Source organism: Rhea pennata, chromosome 10, assembly GCF_028389875.1.
Source record: "Rhea pennata isolate bPtePen1 chromosome 10, bPtePen1.pri, whole genome shotgun sequence".
Lineage (NCBI taxonomy): Eukaryota > Metazoa > Chordata > Aves > Rheiformes > Rheidae > Rhea > Rhea pennata.
The window spans coordinates 7,905,815-7,931,721 of record NC_084672.1 but is presented as its reverse complement, the minus strand read 5'-3'; the positions used below and the strand labels follow the sequence as shown (position 1 = coordinate 7,931,721).

Here is a 25,907-nt window from a genome sequence, read left to right as displayed (position 1 = left end):
CAGTAATGAGAATTCTATAAAAATCTCCTTCAGATGAAAAGGATCCAGGAAACTTACACCATATGAACAAATACATGCTTAGAAGAGAGGAATTGGTCCCTACCTTTGGTGTACTGCAGTATCCTTTGTAACAAGACCGGGTACTTTGTGATTCTCTGTGTTACCAGCAAGATACACTCAGGAATCCCAAGACGTCTCACCACTGAGCTGCTCATTTTTTTCTAAGGAAAAAAGAAAAAAAAATCAATTCTGGTGAGGGAAATGCTCACCAGAGTGTAGAGTGGACATAATTTTCGCATCATCTGTGAATCTTCTATCAGGTCCTACCTTCACAAACGCCTGAAACCGCTTGTCCTTTGAGTACAGATCTTTGAAGTTATTTACAGCCTCATTGTGATGCCCGCAGAACTTGCCGTATGTTTTCTTCATTCTCTCAGCATTTTCACCAGAGAACTGCAAGACATAAGACACAGAGATCTATTAGGCTCTTGGCACAATATCCCATCATTGCCTGTCAGTCTCTCAAAAGAACCATATTAGTCCAAAACATGCTAAACTAAACAATTTATCTCTAGAATTTGAAGAGTTGAGTTTGGGGCTTCATTGCATTCATGCTGAATTAACACAAACTCTAGGATTCCACCTCAAGGGGCTTAAAAGCACCCCAAAATGTCAAGATGGATAAAAGAAAGAAAGGAGAAAATACAGGTGCGGAAAGTAGGAAGACCCATCCAAAATTATACAGCAGGTCAGTTACTCAGCCCAGAAACAGGACTTGTGCACTGACAGCTGTGGGCTACTTGCCTACCCTGCAGTTTATGGTCGAACTGTTCTGTGCTATCATGGAGCATGTGTCTCCCCCAAAATATATACTCAACAAATTGTCATCACTGTACCTTAACCTGAAAGAGCTCAAAGTGCTTAAAAAAGCAAAGGCAGATATAGGGAAAGCAAAGGCACAATCAGCTGTGATTAGTAAGTGTAAATAGAAAGGAAGGAGAAGAAAGAACTTGAGTGCTTTGTTTCCAGCTATGTAAGAAAAGGCAATTATTTTCCAGAGCTCACCTGGTTCACCAGGATGTCACCTATCCTCTTGATAACAAAGTTCTTCTCACTTTTGTCTGCCAAAGACTCCTTCTTCCTTTCCAGAATCCGCATGAAAAATTGATTGTGGATGGACAGCAATTTTTCCAGGCAGGGGAAGATCTTATCCACTACTTGTTGATCATACTGCAGCTCCTTTGTCATCCCCGCACTGTATACATCACTCATGATCTTCAGGGTGCGGACATGATGCATTTCTGTCTGCATTAGTTCTATATAGGAAGAGGACAGGGTCAAAAACCTGCTAACTGTAGAGGAAAAGCTGTCACTGGAAAGCTCTGCCATGCAAGCTTCTGTAGAGTGGTTTCCAAAAATTTAATGATGTCAGACATTATTCAATAGCTTTACCTTTGGAAGAAATACGGGTGACAGAACAGAGGAGCCCAGAGAGCCTCTGACATTGCTACTAAGGTCTGAATCTTTGCCACTTACCTCAACACCGCACTTCCAGCCTCAACATAGCTCATTTTTGTTGCAATACAGGACGGCTCTTGTATCAGGAAGGAAAAGACACTAACAGAACTAGTTAGCTGCTTTACTGTAACGGGGTTTAAATGTCCTAAGCAGACAAGTGAAGAGAGGCAATTTCTTTCTTTCTTTTTTTTCTGATGGCTTCCACATAGAAAGGCAGAAAGACAATGCCACCACAGAAAATCAATTTTCTAAGAATTTAAGGAACCAAATTTTGGCTTTTGAGAAATCAGTGTAAATGTTCCAAATGATGGCATAAAGTTTTCCAAATATGTAGAAGTACATAAAAAGTTATTTAAAAATCAGTGAAAAATTGAAATGCATGTCTCACCATAAATGACATCTTGTCGTTTGACAGTATCTTTCTTCTGCTGTCGTAGAAACTTGCTGTCCACTACTTGGCTCCAGGATTCTGCCTCCAGCTGCTTTGAATCTAGTTCAAAGTCTCCCATCAGCTGTCCTTCATTCATGTCTGCACCTTCACAAAGCAACACAAGCGTTAAGAAGATGCAGGTAACTTGTCCCATTTGAGATTCTTGCCTATTCAACAAGTTTGGGAGCTCTTCATTATGCCGCTAGCATCACACACATTCTCCTTTACCAGCACAGAAATGATTATACCAAGTAAGGAGTATGTTATGAAAATCACTTTTAAAGGTTAGTTGTTCACTGCACAAAAGTAATTCATAATTTTCACATACACCAAATTTTAATTCAGATATAAAAAACAATGAATCATTAATCTGTGATGTAATGGCACAGAAATGAACACACAATCAACTCCTTCATTTGTATCACTAAATGGAGAGAACTCAGAGCTACATGAAGTCTGCATTTTCAAGATTAGAAAGGTAGAATTAATGCAAGTGGAGCTGAACGCTACATGTATTACATACATAAATACATATACAAGATAGATTGTTTATTTGTGCAGGAACTGAGAAATCTTCTCTCACCATGTCCTTGTTTAGTTCTTTTCAGGTACATACTGCAAAAATATTTATTTATTTTACTCTGGAAAACTTCATGAAAAAAAAAAGATTATAGTCGAGATATGAATTTAACTTAATTAACTGACATAACTTTTGAGAGCAGAAAATTAACTAAACAATACCCTTCCTCCCTCCCTGCTACAGGGGAAAAAAACCTACCAGTATGAGAAAAACAAAAAGATGCAAAATATGTGCTGAAATGAATGGAATTGAATGAAGGAGGAAATATTTCTCCCTGAACTACACTCTAAGTAACATAGCAGTAATTGAAACCTTCCATATGTTTTCCCACAATTCAACAAGCTAGAGAAACTACTGTGTGGGGCCTTATTTTAGTTTATCATGGTAATACTCTTATAAAAAGTCATTACACTTTGATCATCCATTAAAATAAAAACTCACGTTGAAACATCAAAACAGATATTCCATTTTTGGAAAGCAGCACTGAGGCCTTCCTGTTGTTATACATGTCATGGAGATCACTTACCCTCATCAATTAGTGACTCCATGGATTCATTCACCCGGCTGATTTTATGTAAAGAGTCTGTAGACTGCGACAGGAATTTCCAGCTATGTATTAAGCTGTCATCATTGCCAACTCTGTAGACAAACAGAAACACAGAATTTAGTTCAGGACATCAAAACCCACTCAATAAACTTTGCAAGAATACAGAAGAAATGTCATTTTAAATGCAAATGGGAAGCCAAAGTAAGTGTTGCCCAGGAACGCACAGAAATGAACCTCTATTGCTTTCTACCGACCACACAACAGGCTTAACAAGCCACAGGATCTAAACTTCTGAGTGATGGTGCTTCCTCCATGAAGGATCACAGACTAAGTTTTATGGTCTGGACAACTTTTCATTACTTTCCATTTTTATACTGTTACTTCCCTTCCTCATTTGGTTGGGTCAGAGAGGGACCAAAGTGTAGTATGGAAGGCTGCGCAAGAGTCTTCTAACCAGCTCTGAGCAGGATTAGAAAGATGAACTGAAATAAATTTCATCATGAATCCCACAATACCCAAGGTATGTCAGTGAACCAGAACACCCCAGCCAATGCTGCTATCCCATAAGATAGAGAGTTGGCCATACGTAAAATTGGTCAGTACTCAGGCAGTTTAGGAACCTTAGGTTACCATGATTTTTTGTAATCGATTATGAAAACTGTATTTCTAAAACATCAAGAAATCGCCAACTCTTTGCATTCACCCTATCATTATGGACATAAAAGTTAATAAAAGACCGAAGTTGTAAATGTGTGCTCACGCTATGTACCAAGTCCATGATAAAAATTTCTTCCTGGAGCTCAGAGCATTTCTGTGAAGCTGCCATGCTGGTAGCAAGGCCAGCTCAGATGCCTCTGAAGTCATGCCATCGCCAAACTAACCCAGTCAATCTGATTGTGCCTAATAGCTGATGGTATCACATATAATATGGGTATTTCTAATTTTGTGATCCTCTTTCCTACCTTTAACACAGATCATACTATAAAAACCTATTTTTAATAAGATACGATTTTTTTTTAAAGCATCAGATGATACACATACACTTGCATGCACAGTGAGGAACCTTACCCTGCAATGTTCTGTATGGAGACGCTCTTTGAAAGTGCTGTAGTCTGTTGTGATCTCCTGTTATTGAATATCGAGGTTACGGTGTTTTCATCAGGAGCAAGTATTGCAGAGCGTGGGCGCTCCTTAGGTTGTGAGTCTAGAAGGGAAGGGGTAGCTGTGTTATTAACTGCAATAATGATAACTTAAAGAAGCCGGGCCCTAAAATCCACCTCCTTTTCTCTCTAGAGTCATCACCAGCATATCCTCAGTAAGTAAAACCAGTCATAACTCCAGTGAAGTCTGAGGTTTCTGACTCTCCTGAACCACTACTGTGGTGTGCATTAACATAATGCAGGATACAGTCATGAAGTCTCTATTTAAAGCAAAGCCCCATTCACTTTGAAATTTTGCTCAAGTAGAAAACATGAATGTTAGTTCCTCAAATACCTTTTAACAAAGACTAGGTGTCCTGCACAATATTAATGTAGTATGATTGATATGAGCTATCTGGGAAACTCTATCCTCTTAAGACACAATATGCTTAACTCTAATTCAATTCTACTGTGTAGAAAGAAAATCAAAGATGAGGACTTATTAACTGTTATCTTTTCTGTGATAACATCACAGCTCAGCAGTGTTCCCGTGCAGAGAGGCAGGAACTGAATCCTTCTTACCAAACTAAGCACTGCTCTTTTTCAAGAAGGAAAGAAAATCGACTCCTTTGTGGGGCTGACTATTCTGCACTACACTTAATGCAAGATGTGGATGGAATATGCAAGTCCAGAAACATACACTTGGGCAAGCGAGTTTAAATTTATTCAATAAATAATCATACATAGCAATCTACTATGTTGCTTTTTAATTTCTCCAGGCAAGGAATTCCTATAATTATATACATCATCATGCTTCTGGTCAAACATTTTGGGTTTAATTATCGGTACCCACCACAGAGGGACACCAATCTATAGCTCATTATACAAAAATGAACAACAACTTTATTTCCAATCTTTCCATCTCAATTCAAAATTTTCCCTGCTTCAGGTGGCTTTCTGGTTTCTAGAGTGGTACTTCTGAATTTCCAATAAAACCCACAAAGGGTACATCTATACTGCACAGTGTAGTACCATCTAGTAATCTCCAAGCTGGTACAAATAAGCTTGTCAAATCATAGTACCAGGGAATCCATGAGGACTATTTCATTTTCACTTCTTACCCTTCAGTCACTCTGGGTAACTCTACAGCACAATGCCAGCATGCATAATTTGTCAGTATTGCTCCTGTTTAAAATTAGCCTTTCTATTTTTTACTACATCAAACTATAAGAATATTTTAAAAAAAATATTTTAAAACAAACATCACCTCAACTTGCAATCTTAGCTTTTTATGTTCACGTAATATCCATAGCCAGATTCTTTTCAATGTCAGACACAAATGAACATACGCTCTCCCATATTTTGTGGACTCACCAGCTGCAGCCCTTGCAGAAGTCAGAGCAGTCAAGTAGCTATTCTAAATCTGACATGGCTTTACATTTGCTTAAAGTTACTTGGACAGTGCTGAAGTGGAGAAAATGTCTGCACAACTGCAGCATAGCTTCTGAAATCCTCAACACTGCTTATTATGCCCAGAGGATGCTCTCATCCCTGTATTTTTAAAGGTTTATCTTTCATAATATGGAATACTAGTTGGTCGTAACAGTTAAGAACAGCAGCTAGAGACCACCATCAAAACAGAGGGAAGAGAAGTTTACTTACTTTTGTTTCTCATGGTTACTGTGGGTAATGAAGAGGTATCATGTGCCTGCAGCATTCCTTTCTGTGACTGAAAAAAAAAAAAAAAAAGGGAAATTCACTGTTATTTCTCCTACCTTTTCCCATCAGGCTGTACCACGTAACTAAAATTAAAAATAAATGTTTTTCTGAATCCTTTCAGAACAGATCAGTCCTTGGGTACATAGAGATGGCATCAACCCTCATCAGCTGCAGTAGTTGCCATCAGTGACAGGCAAAATCACAGATGGAGAAATGTGCGGTAAATAGTTAAATGGAAAGAAGAAGGATTGACATTACTGAAGAGAACAACTAAAAGTCATAGAGGAGATTTTCTAATTTTCCTCGTAATTGTTTTGATTATTGGTTCATAGTTGTACCAGCTTCGAGAACCATACTGCAGAAGTCATTCCTCACATTTGGGGCAAGCATGAATTCTGTTCATGCCACACAAACATAAACCTCACATAAACAACATCCCTAATTAATAATTGTCGTGATGCATTATATAGTCATAATGCTGCATCGCAATATGTAGCATCCAAAAATTAAGAGGTATTGCGCTCATGGGTACTGGACAACCCTGAATTTTGCCAGTGTTTCCTTAAATCACACGTTCTTCCAGCACTTTTGCCACAGCTGCTGCCCCAACACCCTGTTCTCACTCACTCTTCAGCACCAATCCAAATCTGGCCCGTTTTCAGCTGTCAATTAATCTACCAATTGCTGATGTACTATGAATTTCAGGAATCTAGAGAAACTCTTCACTACAGCACAGGGTCTAGCTCTTCCTGACGAGCTGGAAAGCTTTGCACAGTGCAGTGGAAGATGTTTTATATGCGCATACTCCATCGTTTGGACAGCATTCTCCCTCAGCACAGTCGATGAAATCTCTTACCTTCATTTTGACCTTTGCACAAGAGGCAAAACTCTCCTTACAGCCTTTGTGAACAATTGCATTGCAGCCTGGCAAAAGGAAAAAAAAAAAAAAAAAAACAACAAGAAAACAGGTCAATATTTGCCATTTGTATTTTGAACTGTTGCCTCGCGTAACTGAGAATTACAGCTTTCAGTCATTGGTGCAGTTTATACTGGTAGCTACAGACGCTGAGAAACAGGCTGCTTTCCAGAGTAATTAGCTGTTTGTAATTATTAACGATGTTTCTGCATGGATTTCAGCAGGAACTTCTGTTTAAAAATCAACGCAAGGCAGAGCCACTAGGGCTTTAAATGAAAACAAAATAAAACAAAACAAAGGTCTTTTTATTCCTCTGAAAAAAAAAGTAAGGAGGAAAGCAGAAGGAGGCAGAAATAGAAACCTATTAGAGTCCCATTATTTTCTCTGAAAACACTAAAATAGTTCTTGTCAAGGCAAGTATTATGGGATCCAGAAGGCAAGAAAAGGACAGGAAAATTAATTTACGTGAACTTAGATATATCATAGACAGGATCTTTTTCCATCTGTTACTATATTATAAGATTATCAGGAAAAGTAACAGGAGCATCTGCCAGGTAACTGCATTTTTGAGGCAGGCACTTATCTGCTGGAAACTAGACTCAAGCCATCGATCTTGACTTGAAAACACAACATACGCCAAAGGAAAGAGCATTATGTTTTAACACCAGCTTTTCCTGCAAATATGCCAGAACCAAAACTTCATTTCTTCTTCTCGATAATCTGAGTTTGCCAGTGATCTATCCCAGCAGATTTCTGAGAGCCAGAGTTTTCAAGAAGATTGAAAGAACTGTTCTGAAACCACCATTCCCCCGTCAGCTGGGCTTGGAATACTAAAGAGAATTAATACACAGAAAAATCACTATTCAAATGCACTCAAATATGATCCAGTAACTTCAAGAAAACCTGGCATTTCTATTCATTCCTGAAAACAGATGTTAATACAGTTCATGATACAGCTCTAAATTACCTTTAAAAGAAATACTAAATAAAAGGAAAACATTCCAAGCCCAAATCAACAAAACGTTCTCACATCACTACATTTTCTCAAATTAAGAAAAGTCTGCTTAATACAAACTTGTAATTGTTCTGATATTTTGAGAGATGTAAAGGTAAGGAGACAGGGCGTCACTACGCTGCAGGCATCCCACAACTTCCTGTTCATAAAAGAGAGTAGAAAACCTGCATGTTTTTGCAAAAACTCCCCAAACTATCATTTTTTCAGCTCAAACAAGGAAGAGGCACAGAACTCAGTTCTGATGCCCAAATTCTTGACTACAAAAAAGAATAGCCAGAGCTACTAACAAAGTGCGGTTTTTTGTTGGCTCATTTGTTTTTTGGGCGTGCTGAGTCTTTCAGAGTTAAATAGCTGTTTCAGGAAGCTGAAGGTGTAACTGCAAAGTTGAGACACGGATTTAAAATGATCCAGTGCTTGGAAAGGCATAGAGAAGATGTCATCTACAGGTGAGACCAAGGCGTGATGGTGGCTGTAACACATGGCTGCTCCTATAGAAAAGCTATAGTAGTTTACAGCCACCCAAGAGCAACAGAGTGTCTGCTGCTGGTTACTAGTCATGCTCAAAGCATTCGATAGATGATTTTAAGATGCAGCGTGAGAACAAACCACTCAGAGATGTAAGCTTAACAACAACCTGACCTAGACCAAACTTTCTTTGGGATGTTCATTTTCCAGCTGATGAAGAAATCTTACAATAATTTTATGTTGTACCTTGAAAAATAAGGAAAGAATGTCTATATTAAAACATGTGCTGCTACATGACAGTGTAGGAATATTTTAACTCATCAGGATATAAAGATGTAATCAGGAAATATTTGATTTTCTAAATGGTTTGAGAGTGTCTAAAAAAAAAAAAAGCAGAGTGGGGAAAGGGAGAGGATGCATTTGAGACCTTATGGTTTTTGATGTTTTCCATTTCCCATCAGGTTAACCCAGAACATGTCTCATGCAAACAACTTTGCTGAAATTTCTCTTTCAGGAAACTCAAAGCTGCCTCTGGGGATTTAACTAGCTGCTCCTTCCCCTCCTCACTTGAGATGTTTTATACACCGGTCATTTACTAGAATTAGCAAGCAGAGATCGAGCCCTCTGCTTCAGCCTGGACAGGTTCCTGCACATAGTTCCTTGCTGTTTCCAGGTGAGGGGAGAAAAAATATTACCAACAGTGAGGAATGGAGTGGCCTGAGCTGCAGCAGGAAAAAGACATTTTGCCTCTAAATCTTGCGCAGTTTTGTCTCGCTGGGCGGAACAGTCTCTGTTCTGGTCTGGAGCACACAAAGCCTGATGGAATTACGGATATGCGAGCAACAAGAACAAAACCACCAAGTCCAACAGAAGCGCTCTGCTGTTGCTGGTGTACTGCCTACAGGACCTACACGCACTTCGTATGTGCACAGGTAGGTACCATTTGGTCTGCAACGCAATTTCATATATAAAGGGAAAAAAGGGTGGATATTTTCTTTTTATATCGTGCTGCTCTCCCCGAGGGCTCAGTGAAGCACTCTTTCAGGGAGCTGAAGTATATAAAGCAATACACTACGGATGGACAGGACATTTTCTTCCTCAGTGGATACAAAAGTCACAACCCCCGCTGGCTTTCTCTGTCCCTATCAGGCCTAACAAAACATCTTGTCCCCAAGCCAAAACATCTGCTCAAGTAACCAAAGCTCTCCAGCCAACTGACACAGCCCGACACAGAGGGGAAGACAACGCATACAGCATAAGGTTCACATTTCCCGTCAGATTTGATGAAACACAAAGGGGAAAACATGAAAAAAGACTTACTTGAACAGTGGTACGAATCCTTATTGAAAGGTTTCATACAGTGGTAACAGGTTGCTTGGGCTGCAACAGAGGTTGCAGTGAAGTGATGTCCATTCAGCAGCTTTTTGTCTTTTTCCTTCTCCTTGGACTCCTTGTCTTTCTCTTTAATCTTCTCTTTCTCTTTCTCTTTTTCCTGCTAAGGGAAATTGAGCAAAAGCTTTGTCACTTTGGAGAGGTCTGTTCTCTAGTTACAAATTCTGCAGTGTTTGCCTTTGGCACTAGGATGGTATCGATCCGCGCGCACCTTAACAATAGTCACGTGTCCACACAGCTCTCTGTTAAAGAAGTAAGTTCATGGCCCTGACGGTACTCGATTAACGCAGTATTGATTCCCAGAGCCCTCTACGCAGGCATCTTACAAGCAGAGACGAAGCTGAGTCTGTTCTGAAGGCAACTCTCTTCTTCCACCTTTGTCTGCATGTATTTGCTTGGGTTAATAACTCACCTATTTTCTTTTCCTGGGCTCTAATCAATGTCTGCAACACTTTCAATGAATTCGTTAAACTACTTGCATCAAAATTTCAACACAGAATTAATGTTCAAGGCCAGCGTGTAAGACTCATGTTTTGAGACTGAATTTTTCATGGCGAAAGCAAGACTATGACAGCAGCGCAGCACTTTTGGCAGATAATTACCCCCTCCTTTTTCCCTGTGACTAGTGGGGACTGCCTTTTTCAACGGCTACGCTGTCATGCAACCTCAAGCGACTACGTGAAGCCAATAGTCTTCTGGGGGGAAATGATCTTTCACAAACTCGTGAAATATGGCATCACAGAAAGGCAGAGGAACAACAGCAACGCAGTAAGAGATTATCTCCTCTTCCGGAAGCCAGGCTTCAACCCCTGGAGAGCTCTGAAGTCTTTGCAAAGACAAACAAGGGCAGCCAGCTTCTCTGAATTTTAGCAGAGGTCTTGTCTACCTCTCCAGAGGGACGGTGGGTTCAGCAGGATTATGCTGCTCCCTAATACACAGCCTGAGGCTTGTAATAGTAACCTCAAAACGAGTCCTGTAAACTCTACATTTTCCATCTCTACTTGAGATAAAAAATTGCTAAATATTAAAATCTGAAAACACCTCCTTCAGTATTCCATGGATTTGGCAGGTTTTGGCAGGATTTGTTGCTCAAACAGAAAGTCTACCGTATGATTTCTACAGGCAACTCCATGGAAAAACTTCATATATGCATATTTTTGACTCCTTGTCTTTACATGTCCCACCCTATCGACATGCTTATCATATGATTGATCTGCAAATTTGTATTTTAACTAACTGAGCATTTTACGGTAGCTGAAACAGAAGCTTAACCAGAAATTAGCAAAAGTTTCTGTGCGCTTATCTTGGCATTTCGTTAATTATACACCATGTGCCCGTTGCTACGTATTGTTACAGCAGAAGCCCAAGTATCAGAGAGGGGCAGAGCAGCCTGTGGGAGCAACGGTCATGAAGCAGTTACAGGCGGTAACGAGTTCTGCAGGCCCCAAGAGGGAAACTCTTGAGCCTTTGATGACACAAATAATTAGTAACTCATCATAAAATCGCCCTTCTCCCACAAACCTCAGGATAAATAGCGGCATCTTTCCCTGCAAAGCCTTAATAAACAAAAATGCTGCTTTTTTTTACAGTCCCAACTGCTATTTTGTTCTGCAAGTAAGTGAAAACACGACTGCAGGATGGAATAATCTTGTCTGAAGTGGAAAACCTGCAGCTAAAGAGTCTGCTCTGCGGTACTCAGATGCCTCCTCAAGCCATCAGCTTTGACCAAGATCCTGTGACCATCTGACACAAAGCTCTGTGCAACCACTGACCTGCACAAGTCCAACCAAGTCCCGTCTGAAAGGACTCAAGAATTAAAACTCTGAAGTTTAGCTCTTGGCAGGTGGCACCAAACTGACACCTAGAGTTTGCTCCACTGCCCGAACTGGAAAAGCTCAGACCTCGAGGTCTGAAAAAAGATCACCCCATGCTCAAGGAAGATCTTGTGACTCTTGAAGATGCTCAGAGGAGATGTGCTATCTTATACTTTAAATGTACCTGATGTTTCATGCAAAGCCCAGTAATTCTGAAGGCTGAAACAGTAACTGTCCTTCAGAAAATCACTTTAAAAAACACTGTAATTAAAGCTAAACTGCTCCAGTGAAAAACAGGAAACGGCGCAACACCTTCAAGGGACAAACAGCACGCTCCACTTGTAGGATGGCAATTCCAGTGACGATAACAACTGAAATGCAATGCCTCAAAGTGAGATACTTTTTGCTATGATAGCTCCTGGAGCTTTTTTTTTTTAAAAAAAAGTATATATATATATATATATATATATATATATAAATGAAAACATTTTCCTGCTCTGTCAGAGTCAGAACTGATTTAAAGCCCCCCTTCACCGGGCAGCTGAGCTGAATATTAAAGAACACCCAGGAACGCGTGAGAAGAGGCAGCGCCGGCAGAGCCCTTGGGTTTCAGGGCTGGAAACAAGCGACCGCGCGCCGGGCGCCGCCGTTACGCTCTCACCTCCCAGTGCGCGAGGCTCGCCAGCTTCACCGTGATCCGGGGCACTTCGCCGAACCTGCGCCACTTCATCGACATGCCGGCGGCGGGAGGGCTGCTCCGCCCCGCGCGCTAGCCCATGGCGAGAGCCCCGAGCGTCGCCGGGGCTGCCCCGGCCGCCGGCGGGGAGCGGGGGGACGCCGCCGCCGGCTCGGATCGAGCGAGGATCGAGCGAGGGCGGGCGGGCGGGCGGCTTCCTCGCAGGCGCTCTCGTCCTACGCCACCCCAGCTTGGCTGCCAGAAGCAGCGCAGGCGGGTAAGGACGGGGCGGCGGGGGGGCGGTTCGAGTTTTACCAGCCGCCAGCGAAGGCCAGAGGCGGAGGGGCTGTTGGCAGAACGGAGCCTCCGCGTACCTCGGGGCACACAAAAAAGCGCGTTTTTGCGTACCTCGGGGGTGCTGCGCGAGACTCCAGCGAGCACGACGCTGCAGCAGGCTTCCCCAGGCGGGCAGGTTTCACGTGTTTGCACGGCTCCTGCTCCACAGCTGACAAACCCTCGCCGACTCCTAGCGCCTTCAGGCACCTAAACCTCACCGGATGCACCAAAGTGCCTTCAGGCGGTGTAAAACTGCCTACTAACTGCGCAACTCGCACACAAGAAAAATTACTCATTCTAGGCAAATTTTCTGTCATCATTTCCCTGAAGCTCTCGACCAAAATGAAGAGTTCTTCTTTTTTTTTTTTTTTCCTGATTGACAGGAATAGCACGTTTTAGACTTTACATATATGTGAATCAGCGCATGTTGCTGATTTGAAGAGAGTCTCACTGACTAATCTCCGAGTAACATTAAGTGTCTGCTAGACACTGGTAAATTCGCACAAATGTGTATCCGTAACCCCCACTCCACAATTTGTATTTCATACATCTTTCTTTTCTTTCTTTTTAGGAATATTCTCTAACACACTTTATTTTACAGTTAATTGTAAAAAGCAACACATTTCTGAAGTCAGGTTTGGGGAAAAGCAAAACTTATTTGGAAAGGACTTTAGGCTTCTCTCTCTCTCAGCAGCCCAGACCGAAGCAGAAACCAACTCTTCCTGTTCAACTTCCTCTTTCAAGGTTTGTTGTTTTTCTTTTTAACTCTTACAGGTTTTACCTGCCATAATGTTTCTGACCATTCAGCGTTCCCAAGAACTTCTAGGTCAAATGATTTTAATGCATAGCCGAAGCTCTACAACGTACGTAGCACAAGCATCCTCCAGGGTGGTGGTGGGGAAATGGAATATTTAGTTTGGATGATAATATGCTTTGCTTGTTAGTAAAAACATCAGAACTACTGTGTGCTGCAATGTTTGCAGTGCATATCATGGCCATGATTTTGGAGTGATTTAATCAACCGTTTAATCAACGGTTTCAGATACAATCATGAAACCACTGAAATCAAACAGACAGCACCTATATAACAGACAAAGGCGGAGAAAATCTCTCAACATACGTTTGTCATATTTTCTTACTTCTCCCAACAGTGTTACGTATGCTCAGTTCTCGCCTTAGAGATTATACATCTAAGTGCAAGAACCACTTAATAAATCTTCAGTCTTGCTAACACGTTGGGCACAACGATCCACAGCTTCTTGCGAGTGGTTTGCACAGAGATCTCTACGTAAACAGTTTTTTGCGCCTTGTGCTTTACAGCAGAGAACAGCATCATCTTTAGACTTAGCAGCAGCAGCTCGGAGGCGGCGATACCTCCAGCACGCGCTCTCTGAAGCTGGATCCGTAAAGGGGAACCGTGCACGGTGGCCGCTCATCTCGTTACGACCGAGATCACACTGCAAGGTGATGCAATTTTTAAAAAGTGTGTATCAAAAGATAATCGTGCCATTGCATTACACAAAACTAGCTATGCTAAGGGAACATAAGGGCTGAAACAGCAAGTGCTTACACTGAGAAACGCTAAAATCAACTTTGCTGGTGCAGATACAACACGGCTGCTCCCGTACACATCATACTCTTTGTCCAATCCTTATTCTGTGATAGCCACAGCAGTCAGCGTACCCCATATGCTGTGTCCTGCTCGCTATTCAAACTCTGCTCAGAGCATGTAGTCACATTTCTCGGGGGCCTTCCAACAGCACGAACCAGCACAGTATCCACACATCAGTTAACTTTAAAATATACATGATACACTGTGAGAGGTAAGGTGGTATTTATCTCCTGTCCTTCAAACACGGTAATCAGAAGTGAGATTCAAGTAAAAAATGCAACTAAACAAAACTTACCTAAAATAGGTTAATTTTGAAGGGTCACTCTAAGGCAACAAATGCTTATTTTTTTCCAAAGTATTTAGCAATAATGTAACAATTTCTGTAATCAGTGCTTTTCCCAGGAAATTCAGCTGTGCTGATCAGTGCTTAATGCTTCAGCAAATGAAATCCTACAATTTCGAAGACTGCTTCCAAAAATAGGGGATAATATATATATATTAGCCATCTAAAGGTCATGGTTTGAGTAACTTCTCCAGCAGTGCACAAGAACCTTGTGCTAAAATAAAAGGGAAATACAATACACCCTTCACATCTAATCCTTCCTTATAGCTCTTGTCGTCATTTTTTTATACTTCTTGGGTTGTGTCATAATTAGGCCCATCAACCACTGCAAAACTGTAACTCATCCCAAAGCACAATCCATCCTCTATAACAAAGGAAGCACGGTTCTTCAGAAAGGCAATAACATTGCACAGGAAACTTCAAATCTGATGCATTCTAATTTTGGAATGCTAAAATTTCCCATGCTACTATTCCCTATTACCATATAGACAACCTCTCTTTTATAAAGGTAAGAAAGAAAGGAGGGAAAGAAAAAAAGAGAGAGAGAGACAAAAACATAAATACTACCCTATGGAAACACATTGAAACCTAGAACTGATCTCTGCCACTTCTAGGTATTTTTTGAATAGCTCATGCAGTAGGAGGCAAGCTTCTATAAAAAAAACAGACACAAGACAGAGACAAAACACACGCTTTGGGTATGAATTTCGCAATTATTTGCTGATGGCAGAAGACTGGTGTAATGCACAGACTCAGGGTCCTACCTGATTCTGTCACAACCATCTGTGTTTTTGCCTCTGTAACTCTCCTAATCCATGACAGAACAGCTAAAAAAGTTTGAAAATTTATAACATACCTAGGAGTATTTTTTTTAATCTTTTACAAAAATCACCTTGTTTCATCCCAAGATGATAGAGGAACATTTCTATTCACGTCTCAGCTGCTCGGTAGGCTGACTACTGACAACTTGCACACACTACAGGAAGCCACGGGAATTGGGAGTAGAGATGCTGCAAGTGCATGGAGACTTGCAGGAGGACTGCTGCAGACACTTCTGAGCCGGGTAAGTAATCTCTATACAGAGAAAAGCACCAACAACGTAGCTATAAAAATTACAAGTACCACTTACTTTGCTCTTCTTGCTGCTGGACATTTTATTCCTGAGGTAGCTGAAGGTGCGACTGACTTTTGTTCCTTTGCCAGAGGGGACACTGGTGTTCTCTTCAGATATGCTAAAACCAAAAAGAGAGGTTGGTTTGTTTTTTCTCCCAAAGCATCTATTACATGGATTGATGCTTTTTTAAGGGGCGAATGCATTTTTATTATCCAGTAGACTCATGTGTTTCTTTATGGTGTTATACCAAAGATGACAAAGTAAAGACAAATGCCAACCAAGCCACTTGTCACATGTTTCAAGATATCCTTTATTTGTTTTTAAGTAATCTTCGTTCTCAAATCATGTCATAGCACCCTCTGCTGCTCCAATGGCCAAATAACTACTAACTTGCTGTCAACGTTTTCCTGTTTAGACAGCCAACCTTGCACAGTTGCACGCACACCATCAGTCTCAGCATTTAATCATTAGTGGCCACCATAATATTTCATACTTGGAGCGGAACGAAAGGGAGATATACATATATATGTGTATATATATATATATATACATATATATACACACACACACACACACACACACACAACTGGAGATGTCTTTCCAGAGAAAGATATATAGTAAACTCTGTAAAAAGGTAGCACCTTTAACAGAAATCACACTGTCTGTAGAGCCTCCTTTGAGAGATGAATATACCAATGGTATATAAAGAAAAGCATCGATTACTTGTATTAGTTTAGGCATTTCAGGGACCTCAGATCCTTTCTGCCTCATTCTCTACGTGTACAAGCTTATGATCTCCTCAGCTGCTATAGTAAGAAACTATAAAGGAAAGTATTCTCATTAAAGAGAAGGACACAGTCCTTCAACACGAAACACAATACAAATCAAAAGCAAAATGACAGTAAGATGAGTGAAGTCAGGGAGGGGGAAACAGCACTCAACACAGACCAAGAGCATCCTAGCCAAGAAACAAAACCGAAACTATCAGAAGTGACACAAGAAAGTAAGGCACATGCCAGACTCCCAGCTCCTTTGGTGCCACTGATGTCCTTGCTCCACAGGCAGGGAAGAGCTTTTAAAGCTACCATCCATCACAAATACTTACCCTCCTTGCTACCGCTTGCAAGGATGAAAACTAACACAGAAAAAAGTGATCATTTGCACCTTCATTATAAAAATACAGACAGATTTAACCTAAGGAAATAACAACTACTTCTTACACTATAAATTATAACCCTGGTAAACTAATAGAGTTTAATAATAGATACTCCGAAATTTTATTATCTGTGAATAAGCACAAAGTCTTAAGAATTATTCACTGTTAGAGAAAAGGCTCTGAATAGACAACCTTTCACATACTAGGATATAAAATATTATTTAGCTTTTAGACATATGGGGGGGATGTTCATAAGTCTTGACATTTGCAAATGCAACTGGAAGCCACTGGAGCTAAGAACGCTTTTGGTCTTCAAAATCTGGGTACACCGCGGAAGTTCCAGTAGGAAAGAGAGAGTATTGCCAGCATACTGTACCTGTGAACTGAGGAGCTGCTGGGGCCGCCGAAAGATCGGGTAGCTGGAAAAAATGAAGGGATGGGAGGTAAAATGTTAGACTGCAGTCTTAGCTCGCTGGTTTTAAACACACAGTTTGTACACTTGGACAGTTGAAGAAGAAGGGAAAATGCTTATCAGAAATGAGTGTTTAGAATAGATGCTGTGCTCAGGATGAAGACTGTTCCCCATATCTTTAGGTGATTCCAAATTAGACACTGTGGTGAAAGACAGCTTAGTATTTCTATCATTCAGCAGCTGCTAAGCAGAGGACATGAATCTGTTATCTTTGCTAGTCCAGGGTATATGATTCAGAACCGCCAATTTAATGACAATAGGTATAAATGAGAGTCATTCTGCCACAATACTTTTATTTATACACCAACAGAAAGAATCTATTGTACAGCATATCTGGGTTTCATGTATAAAACATTTTTGCTTGATAAAATTATAGTTCATTTTCCCATCAAAATCCTGAAGCACTTCATAAAGAGTAAGAGAAACAAGGGGAGCCTTATTCCACTTTCCACAAAACATTACAGACTTAGAGCTTAGTCACACAAAACTGTGCTTGAGGGAAGTCTGACTTTCTACATGCAGCTGAAGCCTTGCCAATGACACAATTTCTCTTTACGCCACAAGAAACCTGCTTGCATAACGCATTTGGAGCAGAGTAGGTAGCTGATACCATTTCCCAGAACCATCAAAGAATACTGAAAAATCGAGAAGAAATGATCCAGAGGAGAAAAGAGTCTCTCTGGAGCAAGTGCGTTTGTCAGGACTCCAAAAAACCCTCACTGCAAGCATTATTTGCAATCATTATCTGAAGCACAAGAAGCAGCACGACCGATCTCCTTCTTAGGCTTCTGCATACGCCTGCAAGAAGCACAGTGTGTTGGCTTTAAGTTTGTTAAAATGTTAAAGCTAAGGGCGAATGCAAAAAGCCACTTGACACCAGATGAAAAGGCAGTCCCCTGTCCAAAAGCAGAAAGTGCATTAAGAAAAACTCTATACAATATTACGCCTTATTATTCTAAAGCACACATTTTCCTACATGCTGGTTCAAGACTGCAACAGAAATACCAATTCTTCATATTGAAAAAACTAAAGTACTGGCATACCTCATTCCCTAACCCCTGTTTAGAGATCTTTATTAATGCGCTCCTTGCTAAACCTTTCATCTAATTAATGATCTATCCCAAATACATCAGTTAGTAATACTGCAACATATTTCGAATAAAAGCTACACAATTTTATATTTATGCTGTTTTTTTTTATATATTCACCTAACTACATAAAAGGCCACACAAGTAAATTATAGACTCCCAACTTCTGTCCCCGGTTAATACTCCAGTGATTCCTTAGCTCTACCTTGCTTTAACTTGGGTTGAGTCTCTTAGTCTCTCTCTCTTTTTTTTAATAGATTACTCAGTTCAGCTGGATTTCAGCATTTTACAAGTCTTTTCTGTTCTTTGCAGTTAACAATGTGAGAAAAACAAAAGAACACTGAATCAAGAGTCATAATAATTTGTTGTTCGTGACTGCTTTTCAGCACCTGGAGAAAGTACATTAAAGTCTTTGATACTATTTATCTTTTACTGCAATAGTGCTTTATTGCAGAAATGGGAGACTCCTGACACTGACAGGCAAAACAGATACAGACATTAATCAAGGTGAAAGCCTGTTTATGGTTTTGAATTTTATATATGTATATATAAAAAACCCTATACATACATATATAAAAATATGTAACATCATATGACCAATATGCTGCTATAAGCTGGAAAATCCACAAAGATGAGCATAGAAAAGAAGGTATTTTCTCACCTTCCGGAATTTTTTGGGTGGGAGTAGGTAAGGAATTTCTTAATTTCTATGTTTCATTACCCAGATCAAAATTGAAATATGAAAATTGATCCATGGTCAGATTTCATAGCCCACAAAAAAAGTTAATTCTGTAGGAAATCCAGGCCTACTACAAATGTCCGATGAATTTGGGTTAGTGGCCAAATTTTGGCGTACTTATTTGAACATCGTTTGAACATTACCCATCAAAATTATTTCATATGGTAGCTGGACTTGAAGTAATTCATCAAGGTTATTTAGGAAAAAAAGAAGCAGCAGGACTAGCAGACTGCAAACAAAAAACAGCTTGCAGCTTCCTAATTCTGGCAGTAATTAAACTTTTAGGTGCCAAGTAATCCAGAGGTTTGCTAACCATTTCTAAAATGCACAGCCCGGCTTGCCTGGCCATCTGAAATCTGCATCTTAAATACCTGATGATAGCAAACAAACTGCAAATAATTCTCCATACTCTAGAGGAGAAGCTGGGGCATGGAGATGTTAAGGAACGGTAACTGAAATATAAGCTTAATCTCAAGGCAAATACATTCACCTCTTATGAGAAATGAACCCTGAAGACATGGAAAAAAAGAAGTCTAAGATTATTATATAAAAAGTAACCATTGTCAAAGGATCTCATGAACAGCTGTGACTAAACCAACCTTATATAAAGTCACCTCAGTACCATCAAACATGAGGACATGCAACACAAATAAACAAGGCAATATTTTTATCTGAGACAATATCAGACATCATTAAATGTTCATCACTAACAGCAGCACTGTTGAGGGAAAGATGATAAATATTGCCTAATAGAAACACTTGATAAGGTTGTTACATCCTGAACTATTAGGATTTGCTAAGTGGTAGGATAGTTACAGGATAAAATAAAGGAGCTTAAATATCAAAACAGGTCACCTGATACCCCCCAAAAGAGCAGAGGCAAGGAGCTTCTTGCACGAGGAGCAAATGTACAATCAACACAGGGATGGAAAGAAGTATTTCGATACCTACAACAGGTATGCAGAGTGGACGGTGTGGAGTTTTTTTCCAGTTAGGGAAGCTACCAAAACCTGTAAGACTGGAAAGGAACAACCCTCATGCCAGTATGAGCATGAGGTAGGGGTAGGTTTCCTTGCAAATCTTTTATTTGAACCAATACAGCCATTCTGAATTTTTGCTATAGACAGAAGAGAGTCATCGTTTCACCAACATTTTAATAAAATAGAGTTAAGAAATAGGAAGCATCATCAATGTCTTTTATGTGTCTATTTAAGAAGAAAAGGAGGGTAAATGATTTTAATTCACACTTCTGCTAGCAATGGAGTTTGCAGCAGGAGAAAAAATCACCATATAACACTTTCCTGCACGACAAAATATTCTGATTATATTGTCCAGACCTAGATACTGAACACCTTGAAGATTTAAGGTGTTTGGCCCCAATTTATGTTTTTTTGCTCAACAAGGCAACTGTGAAGTCGTAATCAAGATTCTCCAGACTTTAATATCAGGTCTCCTACTCCCACCGAGCAATGTATTCTTGCATGCGGAGGACAAGGACCTGTCTTCTCTTAACTCCATGTACCGCAATAATCTCAAGACAATGATTTTGCTTACAATAAAAAGGTAATGACAATATCACCAATAACAACAGCAGATGATAGCATTCACCAAATGGATAAAGATCAAAGCTAACCAGATGAGATACGAGGGTGCTGATGTATAAAAATTCTTGGATTATAATCCTTTCATTCTGCCCTTAGCTAGCATTCGCATACAGGACTAAGATAATGCTGTTAGATATCATGCAATAGGGCAGTTAGTTTAACGTCTGCAAGGTAAAACTGCAAAGTTTAAAGCAGAAACACAGTAGCTTTCACCCATATTGGCTGCAATGCACAGAAAATGATTACTTACTATCCAACTCCTCCTCCTCATCACTGGAAGAAGAGCCAATAGAAAAGAGAGTTTTAGACTTAGGAATGAGCGGAGAGATGCTGAAGGAGAAGGAGATTCGTCTGGATGGTCGAGTCCGTCCCGGGGCTGAGAAGTGGGTTAACAGCAGACATTAGAGCATGCTTGAAAATGCATTTAATAATAGAAAGGAGAGGAAAGCAGCCAAAGCAAACTAAAACCAAGAAAAAGAAATGTCTGCAAAGCAGCAGCTTCAGAAAAGGCACAAGCAACAAAAGATGCAGAATGTGCAGATTTCAGAGGGTGCCAGTTTCACTGCATGCATAACTAGGTTCAAGGCTATGTCCACACCTAAAACCACCCCATTTTGCTCATGTTAGGTCCTTCAAAGCTTCCAACCTTAAAACTAAGTGACCTAAACTTCTTTTCTTCTGAAAAATAAAACAGAAAAAATAAGCATCTCTTCTACCACCTTCTTCTGAAGCTCACAGCCTTGTTTTAAAGAAACTGCCTCAATATGGAAAAAGCCCCTTTGCAACCTGTTCAGTCCTTATCTGTAAGCACTCCACCACAGTGCTAAACTCAGCAATCAGTTTGTGACATAAATTCTCCCATTAGCAACAGAACTATGTAAACAAGTTCAATTATATTTTCTTGAATATGTTACTGCTCTGCCTTCTGCTTATTTCAATATGCGAAATTGTATTTATCTGCTAGTACTGTGCACCTTTCTGGAAATCCCTGCTACTTGCTCATGACCTCTCCTGAAAACTGCACACTAAAAGGAGTTTATTTAATTGCTTTTTAAAAGATCCCCGAGGAATATACTTCCCAAACCTTCTCATCATTTGACCCAAGATGGCAACCTCCAGCCTGTAACCCAACACAAAGAGAAGCTTTTGTATTGCTGATATCTTACCACAAGACTGAATTCAGAATACAAGAATATTAGCCACGGAATATTCATGCAAAACATTCAACGCAAAGCAAACTCTCCTGAAATTTTCCTTCAGCCATTAGTCACAAGCGCCAAACCCCTCAAGGGTTTGACCAAAATTGTGCTCACGCTTTTCCAACTTCATCACCTAATGCAGAACAATCCTAGAGATGGACCCAGTGGAAGGCATTTAAATTCAAGAATTCCTAGTAAGATTCAGACATCTGTTTTGTTTAGACTGTCTTTCAGCCAGAGCTGTTCTACTGTCCCAGGACATGACTGGAAAACACCCTTTTCTTTCTTCTGTAGTGTAGTATCTATTTAGACTAAAAGTCAAGATGAACAATAATACTTTACTGTAAATAGAACAACGTCCTCCAGCATAGCTCAGCTTCCATTTCAGTGGTTTTATTTATAGCAGTTCCTGGCTTTATAACAATGCTCCACACTGGAAATTTGCTATTCCAGAGCTGAAAGCAATCTTCCGAGCACTCCAGCCAACAGCTCTTGTGACCTCCCTCTATGAAATGCTATGGGATTAGCAGTTTTGAACGGCCACAACTGCTTTTGGAGACATCAAATGAAATGTGGGTTAGAAGCTCGTTCTTGGAAGTTGCTCTTGTCTTGCTACATCCAATATACGGGAAAGATAGGAGAAAGCTCTCCATATATTTACTTAACTGGATTTAATTTTTGAAGCTTTTGTGCAAAATATGTTGCTTCCTTTTTATTCAGACATATTTGGAGGGGGTCAGGAATTTTTGTTGTTTAACATCTACCATAAAATTATGCAAGTGGAATGAAGAAACATGGACAATTAAAGTTTTCCTAGAATTTATTCCCACTACATCAAGGATTTATTCTTGCATGACTCTTAAATATTCTGCTGCAATAACATGAATGTCAAAATATTATAAAACCCCAGATCTTCTGAAAAAGGCACTAAGCTGCTTTGCATTTATTAATGGTCACATCTCCAACAGGTAACACCATTCTTGTTTCAGAATGATAAAGGAAGAATGAAGTGATTTACTGAAGTTTCCAAAGTAAGGAAAGTGTCCGAGTTGGGAAGAGAATCCATAACTTAAATTTCCAAGGTAAGTAATGCTTTTGGATGCTTTCTTCAAACACCTCAAACACATCAGATTTTCTGAAACCACTTTCCTACAAAAGCAAGACCTTGTGGAGGTGTCACAAATTAGCTATTGAGAAAGGAGAGCACACAAAGGCATTAATCATTTTTAACATCTGTGTCCACAGCTAATAGACATCTGTCTCAAACCAGAATATGAATCTTGATAGTTCCTCCACAATCCCTTTAGGTATCTTAATATTTTCTCTTTTTCCCTTCTTTTGAGAAGAGACTGTCCTGGCTAGGCTGACACTAACAGAGGATAGGATAAGAAACATTGTCTATCATTAGCTCAGGCCTTGATGGCATTTTTAATGTGGGACGTGAGACAGGAAAATTCTGGAAAAGTTGTAATTTATCTAGTCCCAAGATGGTGGCACAAATCCTCCATTGCAGTAACCCCTCTCTGTGAGCCTGAAGGAAAGTCTCAAGCAAGAGGGAGGAAAGCATCAGCCTGCCAGGCTCTCTTAACCACGGAGAGAGTCTGTTTTCTGGGAGTTAGCCGAGTTATTTATAGTGTTTGGTTAGCAACTAGAAGCAATGCCAATAAATTGGTTGCTTAAAAAAAATAATGAAAGCCTTCAGCACAAGGAGGAAGGAGGGTGCGCCATCACACAGAGCAAAAGCTGGTCTTTTCATGGGATAAGTTTGATGGTGTTTTGGTTACTGTTGCTGGGGGACACACTCGTTAGGCCACATGCTTATTAATCATGGAAGAACGAGGCAAAGAATTTACAAGTGTCTCCTGTAAAGCTCAATCTCTGTGAGCTTCTTCCAGCAAGCTTCCTAAATTACTAAAATGCCTTTCTTTAAAGTACCTTTCCTCTTAAGCTTTGCAGAACTTCTGATTTTTCAATACAGCTCCCTTTGCATCTGATGCTTCCATTAAAGTTAACATTTTTGGCATTAATTCCAGAAGCACAACACTAGATTGAAGCTGCATAACAAAACTCACCAAAAACATACAACTGTCGAATAAACCCTTTGCCTGCCTGCTAACTCCACTGAGGGATGCTTGGTCTACTGACCACAAAAGAAAAAAAAAAAGGAATAGCGCTAATCACAGCGTACAGACAACCAGGAACCCAAGGCCATGTGGTGATGCCCTGCACACATAACTGCATGCAACAGCCCAAAGATGCGTATTACCTAACCGCAAGAAAGCGGCATATTAATAAAGAGGAAAAGATAGAGATCATCTTTGACTGATGACACGTGATCCAAAAAGCAAATCAGTTTTCTGATTGATAATTAAGAAAATGCAAACGTGTAACATGGCCTTTCTGAAGAACATCCAGCTGCAGCCTTCTAGATGACTCTTTCAACTGAAAGAATCAATTCAGTGAAGCTGCAAAATTAAACGGTTGTTGTTGCTTCAGTTAAGCAAAACTAAATTGAAAAATTTCACCTAATCGTCTTTTACTATTTTTTTTTTCAAACTAAAGAAATAGCAACAAGCTCCCTCTGTGAGAACAAGACATGCATTCCCAGTTTTCTGTATCTCAACTTTCAAAAATCCAGAAGTAGGAAAATTAGAATTCAAGCAGAATTTATCTCAGTATCAGAGGAAGAAATTCTGAAAGGATGCGGAATTCAAATATAGTTTTTCTACAACAAACTTAATAAATCATAGTTTTGATACCAATCTAATTAAGAAAAGAAAAAGAAAAAATAGCACTCATAACACCAGGGATCTGGTGAGGAGAAGGAAATAAAGATATAACTGAATGAAGTCTGCCTATCTACTCATAATTCCAATGCAATAGTGAAACATCTGTATTTCACATAATATAGGAAAGAAAGAGCATGCTTAATAGTACAGTATGTGGAATGGATAAGGATAATGGAAAATCACGTTTACTCACTGTCCAGCACTGGTTTACTAATTGCCATTAGAGACATAGATTTGGTCAGTGGAGAAGAAACGGCAGCAGCACAGAAATGAAATCCTTGTGGCTGTGCTCCTTGATGCATCTGCGGAACAGCAAATAACCACACTGAGCAAATGCGTCAAGTACAACAGCTTCATACCCATTACAGATGACAGTTCCAGCCTCGTGCTGACCAAAATTCACACTGAAAGTCAACCAGCAGAAAACAATCAGAAGCATTTTTCCAGTATAATGTAATAGGTGAGAAAGGCAAAGACCCCAAAGAAGAGAAGCAGAGTTGTACAAGTGAAATCTTGTTTTGTTCTTTAAGTGAAAGGCTACTAATTATGGAACAGCTAGAGATGGGCACTGTTTCCTTCTCTTGCAGGTTATCACAAAATGTGTTATTAATTGCCCCTGAAATCATTATTGTGATTCCATCTTCTCATTATACCTGAACAAGAGGTTCAACGTGGTAAAAATTCAGATGCTCAGCAGTGTGCTCCCCAAAACGCCATCCCTCAAAGCATGAGATGATGCTGTCATGACATACCAGCTCTAACTGGTCAGCTCTTGCACAACCCGTTTACTGCCTTGATGGATGACTGTGATTCTGATAGGTAAATAGAATAGCTGGCTAATGATTCTGGTATGCACCCAGAAAACATTACTGCCAACCTGTCAAGCTCAGAAATCCAGAGTATTTCAAACTTTTAACATTACAATTGCTTCTTTAATAAGAACAATAACAATAACAGAGATTCTAAGAATATTTAGACTCGTCTGTCCTGAATACCTGTCATAAACTTCTGCTCCAAAGAGATCACACTAAATTTGCTTAATACATCATTAATCTTTTGTTTGTCTACTGCTTATTAACAACATGCCTTTTGGGTTTAGTTATGCCTATGAAAGCAAAACTATCTTTGTTTTCTCCTACAATATGAAAATAAACCTGAAAACTTTAACAGATAACTTACTGCTTGGTATTTGGTATTTTCAGATCTGCAAAAGGCTGCATAAGCATTAGCTGCTGAAGCCTTGT

At 39.9% G+C, this 25,907-nt stretch overlaps 1 protein-coding gene across 3 annotated transcripts in view; it reads right to left on the bottom strand.

Moving 5' to 3' along the window:
* AKAP13 (A-kinase anchoring protein 13) overlaps window positions 1–25,907 on the bottom strand; it is a 70,538-nt gene that overhangs the window by 14,013 nt on the left and 30,618 nt on the right. For 2 of the 3 annotated variants that reach the window (XM_062584250.1, XM_062584251.1), the window contains 13 exons: window positions 24,857–24,965; window positions 20,926–21,051; window positions 17,149–17,191; window positions 15,632–15,734; window positions 9,650–9,824; window positions 6,790–6,857; window positions 5,877–5,943; window positions 4,144–4,279; window positions 3,055–3,167; window positions 1,907–2,053; window positions 1,066–1,316; window positions 328–453; window positions 104–221 (listed from right to left, as the gene is read on the bottom strand). In XM_062584250.1, coding sequence (XP_062440234.1) covers window positions 104–221; window positions 328–453; window positions 1,066–1,316; window positions 1,907–2,053; window positions 3,055–3,167; window positions 4,144–4,279; window positions 5,877–5,943; window positions 6,790–6,857; window positions 9,650–9,824; window positions 15,632–15,734; window positions 17,149–17,191; window positions 20,926–21,051; window positions 24,857–24,965 — 1,582 coding nt within the window. The remainder of the gene's footprint in view (window positions 1–103; window positions 222–327; window positions 454–1,065; window positions 1,317–1,906; window positions 2,054–3,054; window positions 3,168–4,143; window positions 4,280–5,876; window positions 5,944–6,789; window positions 6,858–9,649; window positions 9,825–15,631; window positions 15,735–17,148; window positions 17,192–20,925; window positions 21,052–24,856; window positions 24,966–25,907) is intronic. The other variant, XM_062584252.1, reaches the window with a different exon arrangement.